This window comes from Pseudorca crassidens, chromosome 3 (assembly GCF_039906515.1).
Source record: "Pseudorca crassidens isolate mPseCra1 chromosome 3, mPseCra1.hap1, whole genome shotgun sequence".
In the NCBI taxonomy this organism is placed as follows: domain Eukaryota; kingdom Metazoa; phylum Chordata; class Mammalia; order Artiodactyla; family Delphinidae; genus Pseudorca; species Pseudorca crassidens.
The window spans coordinates 28,190,380-28,202,850 of NC_090298.1; the positions used below are offsets into that span (position 1 = coordinate 28,190,380).

General features: G+C 41.2%; 1 protein-coding gene across 3 annotated transcripts in view; it reads right to left on the reverse strand.

Annotated features, from left to right (window-relative positions):
• The window catches only part of ADAMTS12 (ADAM metallopeptidase with thrombospondin type 1 motif 12), a 393,951-nt gene that overhangs the window by 102,071 nt on the left and 279,409 nt on the right, over positions 1-12,471 (reverse strand). Inside the window, exons 15-16 of one of the 3 annotated variants that reach the window (XM_067730476.1) lie at positions 11,814-12,058; positions 10,018-10,156 (exon numbers count right to left, since the gene is read on the reverse strand). In XM_067730476.1, the coding sequence (XP_067586577.1) occupies positions 10,018-10,156; positions 11,814-12,058 (384 nt within the window). Of the gene's footprint in view, positions 1-10,017; positions 10,157-11,813; positions 12,059-12,471 lie in introns of those variants that run through there. The other 2 variants (XM_067730477.1, XR_010941915.1) reach the window with 2 other exon arrangements.

Here is a 12,471-nt window from a genome sequence, read left to right on the forward strand (position 1 = left end):
TTGTAGTGAGGTGGATGGACCTAGAGACTGTCATACAGAGTGAAGTAAGTCAGAAAGAGAAAAATAAATATTGTATGCTAACACATATATATGGAATCTTAAAAAAAAATGGTTCTAGAGCCATGACAGGAATAAAGACGCAGACGTAGAGAATGGACTTGAGGAGACAGGGAGGGGGAAGGGTAAGTTGGGATGAAGTGAGAGAGTGGCATGAATTTATATATACTACCAAATGTAAAATAGATAGCTAGTGGGAAGCAGCCACATAGAACAGGGAGATCAGCTCGGAGCTTTGTGACCCCCTAGAGTGGTGGGATAGGGAGGGAAGGAGGGAGACGCAAGAGGGAGGAGATATGGGGATATATGTATATGTATAGCTGATTCAATTTGTTATAAAGCAGAGACTAACACACTGTTGTAAAGCAATTATACTCCAATAAAGATGTTAAAAAATAGAATTATCTTCATATACCCCTGAACCTGATCATCTCAAGTGGAAATTATACCTTGATATAAGAGCAATAAAGTTTCTTATGTCCAAAACCAAAACGAAATAAAACAGTTACATAGCTCATCATATTCTCAATTCAATACTGAGATTGTAAAATAAAGGGAGCCTGTTATATGGTTAATTTAGTTCATATAAGATTTTCCTCGCTCAAAAATTCAAGTTAGGAAGGGTATAGAGAAAGCAAGTGAAGACAATTTATTGTAACCACCTATGGCAGAAAATGCAATATTTCCTACTATATCAAAATTTAAGATCAAAGGTACTCAAGCACTGAATATTTAATCATATCACCTGAAAGAGATTCAAAGTACTGTATACATGGTTTTTAAAATACTGACAAATTCCAAGATCTCTTTTTATAACCACTTGAGTACAAGTTAAACAGTATAAGTTAAATTTTACACTAGGACATAATCTATAATTCTCCTAAAATTGGATATAACATTGATTTTAATAATGTGAGATGATAAAAATTCTATGACTCAACAGAGGGCACTGCCACAATTCCCTTACAATATACAGAAATAACATGTAACTTCATAGAAGATGGCAAGGGTAGGAACTGTATAACCATATATCTTGTTGACAAGTCCATCCTAAATCTACCAACTTTCAATTTCAGTTCCCACTAAATATTTACTTTGTATTTTCTGGCTCTTTGACCCCCTTCATCTCTGATTTCCTTGATCAATGAGTTCAGATCTATCCTTCATAATGAAGGCTCAGTCAAGAACTTGAGTCCCATCACTGCAAGAGCTCAAACACATTGATTCTCTTATCCATTGCTGAAACCCATACTTCTCACAACATTGGTAAGACTCAAAGCCGATAGTTTTTTCCTCCCTGAAATCCCAATGAATTGATTACATACATTGACTGTCATGGTCAGAAAGAAATTATATAAGAAATACGTAAGAAATGCTCAAACAAGAGCATCGCTGGTGCTTGAAGAATGCTTAATGGAACCAGGTAGGAACCATTTTCAAAATTTACCACGATCAAGAAGTATTCTTTCCTTCTTATAACTCCTCTTCTGCAGCCACTGTGTACAAATCAGGCAAAGCACACACTTAAAGAAAGTCAGAGGCCTGCAACATCTCACAAAACTCACAGGGTTAACAAGAAAAGCAAACATTCAGCATTTTGCAGGATACGTTGAGAAAAGCAAGCCTTCAGAGAAACCAACTGAGAAATCCCCAGCAAGTGCACTATTAGGGAATAAAACTAAGGCCCTGGAAACAGGGGAGGGACTAATCTCTGCTGGCTGCATGTGATAAAAATGGGATGGGATGGGACTAAGATGACCAGTAGAATAAGAGAATATTAGATTAGCCACCTTGGAAAGAATTCCGGTTAAAGGTTCCACATGTAAGGAGCTTGGCAGTTGCCACTCTGTTGTAATGACAAGTAAATAGGTGAACAGACTGAAAAATCAACAATGCTTCTTGGATATGAGAGAGGAAAGGGCACAGGGCAAACAGCTGCTCTCTGGAGAGACAGACGAGTGAATAGAGGCAGTCAGAACTTTCCAACTTTCCAGAGTATAGACTCATAAGCTGACTACCACAGGAACCTGAATTTCGGCAACTTAATATCAGATACCAAACCGTGGATCCAGGATACCCCAAAACAGCAAGCATAATAAATGCCCCCCCGAAACCCCAAAAAACTACACCTAGGCATATCACTTTCAAATCACAGAAAATCAAAGACAAAGAAAAAGTCCTGAAAGAAGCCAGAGGGAAAAAACACCTTACCTACAGAGGCACAAAGAAAGAACTGCATGCGACTTCTCAGAACTCACGCAAGCAAGAAGAGAGCAGAGCGAAATATTTAAAGTGTTGAGAGAAAAAACCCCACCAACTTAGAATTCCACACCCTGTGAAATTACCATTCAAAAGTGAAGGAGAAATAATTTCTCGGACAAACAAAAACTGAAGGAATTCGTTGCCAATAGACCTGCAGGAAAGAAATGTTAAAAGAAATTCTTTAAAAAAAAGGAAAATATTAAAAATCAGAAACTTGGATCTATATAAAGAAAGGAAAAACACTAAAGAAGCAATAAATGAAGGTTAAATAAAAACTTTCCTTTTTCCTATTCTGAGTTGATCTAACAGAAAACAGTTTGTTCAAAATAATAATACTAATAATGTATTCAATTATTTTGATTATGATGCTTATGTATATATGATATATATGTATATGTGTTTAGGTACACATATAGAAATGAAATGAATCACAGAAATGATACAAGGGACGAGAGGCAGGAACCAGGATTATTTTGTTATTATAAGGTACTCATACTGCCTATAATTTTGTTATTATAAAGTACTCGTAACACTGAAGTGGTACAGTGTTATCTGAAAGTGGATTGGATTAGCTGTAAACATATATTGCAAACTCTAGGGCAATCACTAAAAAAAGCAGATTAGCTACTCTGGGCTAAGAGTTTCCATTAGTTTATTAGTGAAGTACAACTGGAAGGTTTTCAGGTCTCCACTGTGTATCACTCGTAGTTTATTTTATATATTTATGCATGTGGTAAACTATATAATCCTCATTCCATAGCATATGTTTAAATGCATCTCAATAAATCCTACTATTTTTATGAAGTCCTACATATTAAAAAAATCCTCCAGGGCTTCCCTGGTGGCACAGTCGTTGAGAGTCCGCCTGACGATGCAGGGGACGCAGGTTCGTGCCCCAGTCCAGGAAGATCCCACATGCTGCAGAGTGGCTGGGCCCGTGAGCTATGGCCGCTGAGCCTGCGCGTCCGGAGCCTGTGCTCTGCAACGGGAGAGGCCACAACAGTGAGAGGCCAGCATTCTGCAAAAAAAAAAAAAAAAAAAAAAAAAAAAATCCTCCAGATATTTTTAGAGATCAATATCTGGACTTGGTTGATCCTACCTGACAGTTACAGAGGACAAAGTCAGACGGATTAGCACCGAGCGCAATTTTAAAAAGTCAAGGAAGTATCTGACTCTGATTTTCTGTCCTCTAAACATCACTATATGGTCACCCATCAGGATCAGAGTGAAATATGTGCCCTTATTTATTATTTTCACGCTTTAGCAAGGATATGTGGACATATCTCAAATGCACGTGATTATTTTGAGCCTTACTAGGAATACTGTCAGACTCTGTAAGAACTAGCTTCAGTGATGTAAGTATCTGTTCTACATGTATTTATTTCTAATGAACATGATCTAGTTTCTAGGGCAGCTTAGAACAGTTCAAGCAATCTCCAGGAGCTTCGCATGGTCTTTGGAGTTTTCTTTTTTCATTTAATTGGGATATAGTTGTTTTATGATGTTGTGTTAGTTTCTACTGTACAGCGAAGCGGAGTTCCCTGTGCTATACAGCAGGTTCTCATTAGTTATCTATTTTATACATGTTAGTGTATATATGTCAGTGGAGTTTTCAGTATTTGCCTTTTCCTATCAGAATGTGACGTTCCTTAAACAAAGGAACAATGACTACGCTCCAAAGAGAATTCAGCCAAGCAGGGTGATGTCCAGGGTGGGGCAGGAGAAAACGTTCTCCCTTTTGTGCAAGCCATTGTTGTGCTCCTAGACCAAAAACACAGCACAGAGGGGACAACAGAGCACACAACTGGCAAAGGTCACATTCAGAAGTGATGACAGTCTGACAGTAGTGCCATTGCTGTAAGTTTTATAAGACACATGGGAATTCTGGTTAGAATATATTACAACTGACAGATTCTTGCAGTACTAGGGTTGCCATGGGGCAAAACTATGGCTTTTACATTTTTAGGAAAGTGATCTTGAGGTTTTGCCAAAATATTTTTTTTGTTTAATAAGGAGTCCTGAAGCTTCCTATTGAGACCAGCATCTGTGTCAAGCCATTTCTGCAGCTGTTCCTCCACAGATAATCCATTGGTTGCACTTTCATGGTTGATCTTTGGATGGGTGACCAGGGTAAATTTTCTTCAACAAGCCTCTTGTAATGAATGGTAGCACTTGCTATTCCATTCCCTTCCAACCTTTCCCAAGGGACAGCTAGTCCTAAATTCTCCCAGAGTCACCCCAAAGTCATGCCCCACAGATAAGGCAGGAGTGAAAGCAAATATGGTGGAGAGGACAGAAGAACGAACACTAGTGGAGAGAGAGGCCTGTTGCTGGTATACTCTGGGTCCTCTTTACCTTGGAAAAGTGGGCTGTGGAAAATAAGTGGGCTGGCTTTGATGACAGCTAAATTTATAAAATACTCTTGCCAATTTTTCATATGGATTTCTGCTCTTGAACAAAGATGATAAAAATGTTTAAATAGTCAAACTAAGGAAATAACATCTTGGTGAATTTTTTTTGAATCACAAATTTTATTTTATTTTAAATAACTTTAACTACCTCAGCTGTTAATAAAATAAAAACAGAAAGAACAGGCTGCCTTTTTTCCAGATTTAATCACAAAATTGTGTCTACAATAATCGACATAACTCGCTTCTTGTCCTTCACCCATCTCATCAAAAATTATTGCATTTTCCCTCAAATTGTATTTTTTGGATTCTTCTGTAACTATACTCATTTTGTCCTCATTCCTGGAGGCATCTTCATTTAAATCCATGCTTTAAAAAAGGAGAAGGGGTGCATATGTGGAGGCAAAATATTCTCTTGAAGCAAACAGATACAGAGTTGCTAGAAGAAGCTGATTGTAAACACAAGCTGCCTGGTTGGGAAGGGGAGGGCTGTTGACTTAGAGACGTGTGACAGCCTTGGGTGGATGGGCACAGGCAAAGCCCCACCGGGCCCTTCTTCCTTGGCAGGGTCAGGACTGAGCCAGCGGAGGCAGAGCTTCATCTTCCCCTTGGAACTCGTTGTTTTGGTTCTCCTCCAAAAGCCTTCATCCAGATAAGAAGCCAAAGACTGATTACATCTTTTTTTTTTTTTTTTTTTTTTCCGTACGCGGGCCTCTCACCATTGTGGCCTCTCCCATTGCAGAGCGCAGGCTCATCGGCCATGGCTCACAGGCCCAGCTGCTCTGCGGCATGTGGGATCTTCCCGGACCGGGGCACAAACCCGTGTCCCCTGCATTGGCAGGTGGACTCTCAACCACTGCGCCACCAGGGAAACCCCATCTTCTTGAATTTATACTTAAGCAGCTCTTTGCTCCAAATGCACAATGTAAATTATATGTAAAGTATAAATTATAAAAGATATTAAATTATAACTATATAAAAAGGGAAGACCAAAATGTCACAATGCTTAAATGTAGGTAAACATCCCGGCAAAAGGGTGAGCAGGACTTAGGTGAAGGGTTTGCCAGGCTCTCAGCCAGAAGCTGTTGGTGGGTGGTGGCCATGTGCGCAGCCCCTGTGAAATACGAGGGCTTTAACTGCTCCGCCTGAGATGGGAAGGAGACCACCATCACCACAAACTTCTTAGAGCCTTAACTCTTGATGACTTTCAGGCCTAGGAAGTTTGCAAAGTAAGGACTCAGCTTCTCATGCGAGCGCTCAGCCCATCTGCCAGACTGGCTCTGTGATAATTCCTAACGTATTTTCAATGTCACTAGGAGAGGCAATTTTGAACCACTTTAGCAAGTCCTGTCCTGAAATGAGGTCCCACAGTGTGGTCAGGAAAAAACTGCAAAAACTAGAAAAAGTGGGTGCACACAGAGAGAAAAAGGGAGGAAAGGGACAGGAAAGAGAAAAATAAAAGAAACTAAAAGGAAATCACACTCAAATCAGGTCTGTAAATTACTATTCCAAAATCCATAAAGAAATATAATACCAAGAAAGACAACAAAATAATTACAACAGGAGTTCACTCTGGATAAAATAAGTTTGTTAGGACAGTGCTATGGAATGAATGTGTCCCCTTAAAATTCATATGTTGAAGCCCTAACCCCCCAGTGTCATGGTATTTGGAGTCGGCACATTTGGGAGGTAATTATGTCATGAAGGTAAGGTCCTCATGACGGAACTGATGCCTTTATAAAAAGAAAAAGACTCATGAGATGTGAGGATACAGAGAGAGGGTAGCCATCTACAAGCCAGGAAGAAGATTCTCACTAAGAACCGAATCTGCCAGCACCTTGATCTTGGACTTCCCAGCCTCCAGAACTGTGAGAAATACATGTTTGTTGTTGAAGCTACCCAGCTTATGGTATTTTGTGATAGCAGCCAAACTGGCAAAGGTAGGCAGTCTGACCTACTTTTTAAAATAAGCATGTTACTTACTGCCTTTGGGCATTTTCACCTGGAAATCTCATAGGCACTTTAATTGAACTCATATAATCATAAACTCCTCTTGGGATCTGTTTCTTGTCACATGTTCCCTGTTTCAGTGAGTGACACTACCATTTAGCCAGTTATGTGAAGGAGAACACTGGGGGTCACCCTTCAACCCTTCCTCATGCACAAACCACTCTCTGTCAAAAGATAAATGGAATCAACCATTAAGTTCAGTCTAGTACAGCTCCTAAATATGTCCACATTTTCATGGTTTTTCCATCTGTACCACCTTAGCTTTAGTTCAAGCCACTATTATTACTTCCCTAGACCACTGCCAAGATCTTCTATCTCTTTTAGTTCCCTTCTAGTGTTTCTCCCACATGGAAATAAAACATTGACCCTAGTTAACTCCGGAGGAAAAGGAAAGGGAGTGGAGTTAGACCGTGCTCTTCAACTGTATTTGTGCAACTTCTTACTCTAAAAATGAAGATTGAAACAAACATGACATAATAAGATCTGATAAAGTTGAGTGGTTGATTTACAGGAATTTGTTATTGCATTCTCCTTTTTGCTGGGGCCTTTGCAGTATTTTCCCGTGAAAAAGTGTAAAACTAGAATAACACGATAACAAAATAAAATAAAGTAAAATAAAATAATTGCTACTACCTGTTTGTAACCTTGGGAATCAATGGGAATCAATTGATGGGAATCAATGTGGTAATAAGTTTCTTAACATTTGGTATAAGTATGTTACTTTTTGAACCTAGACATTCCATCTACAAATTAAAATTTAATGAGATCATTCTTTACATGGGCCCAAAGATGCTCATCAGAGGATGATGATCAATAAGGAACCGGCTAAGGGAATTTTGTTTTGTCTTGCCAGTGAAATATAATGTATCCACAAAAATGATAGCTATGGAGACTGAATAACACATGGAATGGTACCCACGTTATGATGTTAAGTGAAAACATGTGTATATGTACATAAATACATCCATATGCACACAACTATATACATCTATGATGAGAGAAAATAATATTGAAAGGCAATAAAGCAAAGTACCGAAGTGCATGTATGTTAGGGTGGTGACTTTAATTTTTCAGTAACATATTTAACTTAGTTTTATAATATAGAAAGTTTTAACTTAAAGGAAATAAAAATACATCATTGAATGATTCAGTGTTTTGGGCAGTCTTCCATCTTTATATTTAGCAGTGAGTGTCTTATGTGAATATTAGCATGTCATTCTCTATGTCTGAGAGCGTGAAGGTAGATATGCTGCCATCCTTCTATGCCAGAATTCAAATAGATAGCATGGCTGAAATTCAGGTAGGCACATGGGCACTACGATAGCATCTGTTAAGGTTTAATAACCAGAGTGACATTTGCCCAAGTCAGGCAGAGATGCTCCTGAAGGATCAGGCTGTATCAAAGCCAAACGCCTGCTGTTTGGTAGGGCTGTTTCATCTCCTTGCTAAATACGAATATATCTTTATGACCACTGCACAAATCAGCCATTTATATTGTATTTCCCACGCTCTGAAATACTACACAAGCAATGCAAAGGGTCCGGCCCATGCTGAAATAGAAGGGGGTGTGGGGTGGATAATCTCGTGTTTCTCTGAGAAGGCCCTGCTCAGGCAGGACTGGCTGAGTTTCTCTCCGTGGTGTCCTGGAATAAATGATTTAAACTTAAAGCTTAAACCTGTACATCACTGCAAAAAAGAGAACAAAAGGGATGCAAAATTGTAAAAGTATTTGTGAACTACAGTCCCGATGACCTCATTTTCCTCCCAACTTCTCCTCAGGGAAATATTTTTCACCTACTTATTTTCTGCTTAAATTGCTTTTGCTTCTCAGCAAAAAATCCTAGCCCTCCTGGGCAGCAGTGGGAAGAGCAGGGCTGACTCTTACTGATGCCCTTTACGGCTGCTGTCAGATTTGACCTAGACAGATTTCCAGAGGTTCAGGATTTTCAAGATGTCACACATTTTGAAATGAACATAGGATTCCTGTGATTTCTAAAAGGGAGCTGTTGGTTTTCTATACTGAAGGAGGGAAAGAAAGAAATCAGTAATACGAAAGTTGTTCACAAGGCTGATGGGCCACGACTCAATGTCTGTCCCTGGATCTCTTTCCACGACTACTTCCTGGGGGGTGGGGGTGGGCGGGTGGAAGGAGCAAGTGAACAAATGGAGCAAAGTACACGAGAGGGAAGCCAGGGAGGTGGAGGCTGTGCTCTCCTGACCCCTTCTCTCCATCACTTTGATTCCCTCTGCTACATTGCTGATTCTGGTACTTCAGCCAATAGTTGTCCTAGTTTTATAAGCAGCAGTAACAATAGAGGCAGAAAGTTCCCGAACAGACTTGGACAGGATCCAAAAGGAGAAAGAGAGGCCGAGTCTACTATTAAAGCCCCCAAATGAGTGAAGAGCCCCAAGTACCAGAACAGCCCCGACCCCTGCCCCCAGCGGCCCCAGAAATGTTCATCTAGCACTGCGGCCACAAGAGTCCGCACTCTACAAACACACACTCCTTTACAGTTCCCAGCCTCTCTCTGCAGTTGGATTGTGCCCACAGGGCTGAGGCCAACCAATGAAACGTGAGCAGAAGTGGTTTGCGTCACTCCAGGCCCAGGCCGTTGTTAAGGGCCAGTCTGCCTCTTCAATTTCTCCCTTCCCCTGTGGGGCAACTTCAGATGTCTCAGCTACAAGAGGAAGCAAGGCCATCTAATCTGTGCCAGATTTAGACTGGGTTAAAAATAAACCTTCATTGTGTTCTTAAGATTTTGTTTTCTTTGTTACCATAGCAGAACTTGTCCCATCCTGACACACTTGACAGCAAAGGAAGCTCTCCAATGCTGGATTTATGAGAGAAAACTGTTTTTCTTGTAGCTATGAAAAACTGGTAAATTGGAGACAGAAGAACACTGGGCTAGGAATTAAGAGAGACAGTTATGGTCTGGATTTGGCCATGATTTAAAGGATACCTATGGTGGGTGGTTTGACTTTTGTGGTCCTCAGGTCCTCAACCAGAGAAGTTATAAACCTTTCTGGTCTGCTTTTTAAAAAAAGACATGTAACCCTTTCTGCAAACAAAACCTTTCATGAAGGACAGTAAACCTGATAAAAGAAAAAGTGCCTCTTTCTTTAGACCATGACCAACACATTTACTCCCCATTGAGGCCCCTGGGCCATCTTTGTGGAACCCTGCAGACCTAGGGGCGAGAGTGCAAACTGCTGGCTTAAACTTCCTCCATGGCCTATTCTGAAACTGACGTGGATTCAAAGAGAGAGGAGCTGTTCTCACCCGTCCCACACGTTACACTGCACTCTGTCCAGTGGCCATACTGCCAGAAATACACCAGCTTTTCCACGTCATTGTCAAGGCCATCTTTCCGGATTGTGTACTCATACTTGATGCCTGGGTTAGTCACCTGGAATAAAAGCTAAAGGACAAGAGCGGGGTCATGTCAAACTCTGTTGTGACTTTATACCGCAAACCACAGTCATATAAAAATGCTGTACAATGTCCATCATCTTAAAGTAGTCATGGAGGTGTGCACTGGAATACATACCATTACATAAATACTTCCACCTGCATGTCTACATATGTCTATAGTTAATCTGCTCCTATTCTATTATTTCTTGACTGAATTCTCATGGGTATTCATGGGAGGCCTAATCATACGGGAATTACTCTGAGGGAATGACCAGAGTGCCCTTTCCAACAATAGGCTGGTAGGTCACCTTGTGCCCTTGCGTATGTGCTAACTTTGTGGTTATGGGTAAGTTACTTAATCTCTTTGTGCCTTACTTTCCCCATCTACAAAGTGAGGATAATCACAGCATGACTAATAGGGTGCTTTTAAGGGTTAAACAAACGAAAGTAATGTGACTAGATATGATTAGATCGGTGTTGGCATATAGCTAGCACTCAGTAAACAGTAACTTTTGTTGCCGTTGTTGTTGCTTTATGGTGCCCTTCTCTAGCTCTCAGGCTGATTAGTTTTCTTGAAAGCATATAGCTCTGGGATTAAAATGGTCATGGGTTTTAGGCATAAAATTGGAGACAGAATTTGGGACCCTCCCCTCACTTCCCTCTCATGCAGGCAATCTACTTACCACATGTTTGAAATGGATTAATCTCACACTTAGAGGTGGTAGACTTGTTGCTCCAGGGGGCGGGCCTATAAGATGTAAGGTCTCCTGACATTTACGGATCATAGCTGTCAAGCATTGACCTCCAGCTTCTGTGAATGCTCTGATCTCTGGCTTTGAAATGACTTCCTTCTAACTTCTGAATTATAGTTAGATGTGACTGTCTTGGGCCATCCATCAGCCCCAACCTGCCTTGCTCTGCTGCTATAATTACCCCGCTCCTTTTCTACAGCTCTTTGCTAGTATGAAAGACAAATCACTTGTGCCTTTGAAGAGCACATGCTACGTCTTTACCCCTCTCTTCTCCAGGAGTTTCACGAAGTCAAACATTTTGCCTGAGGACAACCGCATGATAACATGTGAAAGAACCATGTCAGTTCATCACCACTGCTGGAAAGCTGTTTGGAAACTCATGCCAGGCTGACATAGACTGGTAGCATCCCTTTTATACCTGAGGAACACACACTGAAATAAATAGCCTGTCAACTATACTGGAAACTAAATTCAACAGATGATTTTAGGGCCCGTGGCATTTCATCACAAGCGTTTTGCCAATTTTAGGCAATAAAGGATTAGCAGCATAAACTAATATCTCACTTCCCTCCCTGTTCCTTGCTAAGAGAAAGTTTAAGGATTCTTTTTTTTTTTGTGGTACACGGGCCTCTCAGTGTTGTGGCCTCTCCCGTTGCGGAGCACAGGCTCCGGACGCGCAGGCTCAGCGGCCATGGCTCACGGGCCCAGCTGCTCCGCTGCATGTGGGATCTTCCCGGATCGGGGCACGAACCCGTGTCCCCTGCATCGGCAGGCAGACTCTCAACCACTGCGCCACCAGGGGAAGCCCCTAAGGATTCTTAATGAATATCCCCTAGCAAACACCTTGGTAAAGAAAATTAGAAAGATCCTAACTAGTGCACACGTCAGCAGTTTCCTTTGCTTCTGCGTTACCTGGATCCACACTGACTCATTGGTGGGACCTGTGGCCATCAGTTTCTCCAGGTCTCCTTTCCTCTCATATTGAAAGACGGTCCCTGCCAGCTTGTAGTTCCCATTCCACTGGATAATAAATCCTCCATTGAGGTAATATTTTTCAGGGTCTTCACTCCTGATGGCCAGAAAGTTTCCAGCTCCCTCAACCTCCATTACCCGTATGTCCCTGGCTCCTTTTGGAATCAGTCCAATGTCAACATAACCTAAGGAGAGAAGAGAGGCATGCAAGCTTAGCTGAACAAACACAGTCTGTTTCTGACTCATCATGCATCCCCTTCCCAGCATCTCCATCAGTTTAGTGCCCTTGTCTTCCTGCTGGGTGGTTACTGGGACTGGCAGATGCACTAATTACGGGGAACTTTAAAAGCATGGCCATGAGTAGAATTCTCAGGAGCCTTGTGACTCATTATGTAATCAGTTTTATGAGAGGAGAGGTGAAATAAATGCGGATTGAACTCTGAACCTTTTGTGGTTGATCCAGCATTTATTTTCTGTTGACAGTTCAAACTGTTACAGCCCCTAGCCAGCTTCCCATTAGCATTTCTGCTTCTGCCTTTGTTGCTATCAGATTAATCTCCCTAAACATTGCAGCGGCTACATCCTTTCGCTCACCCTC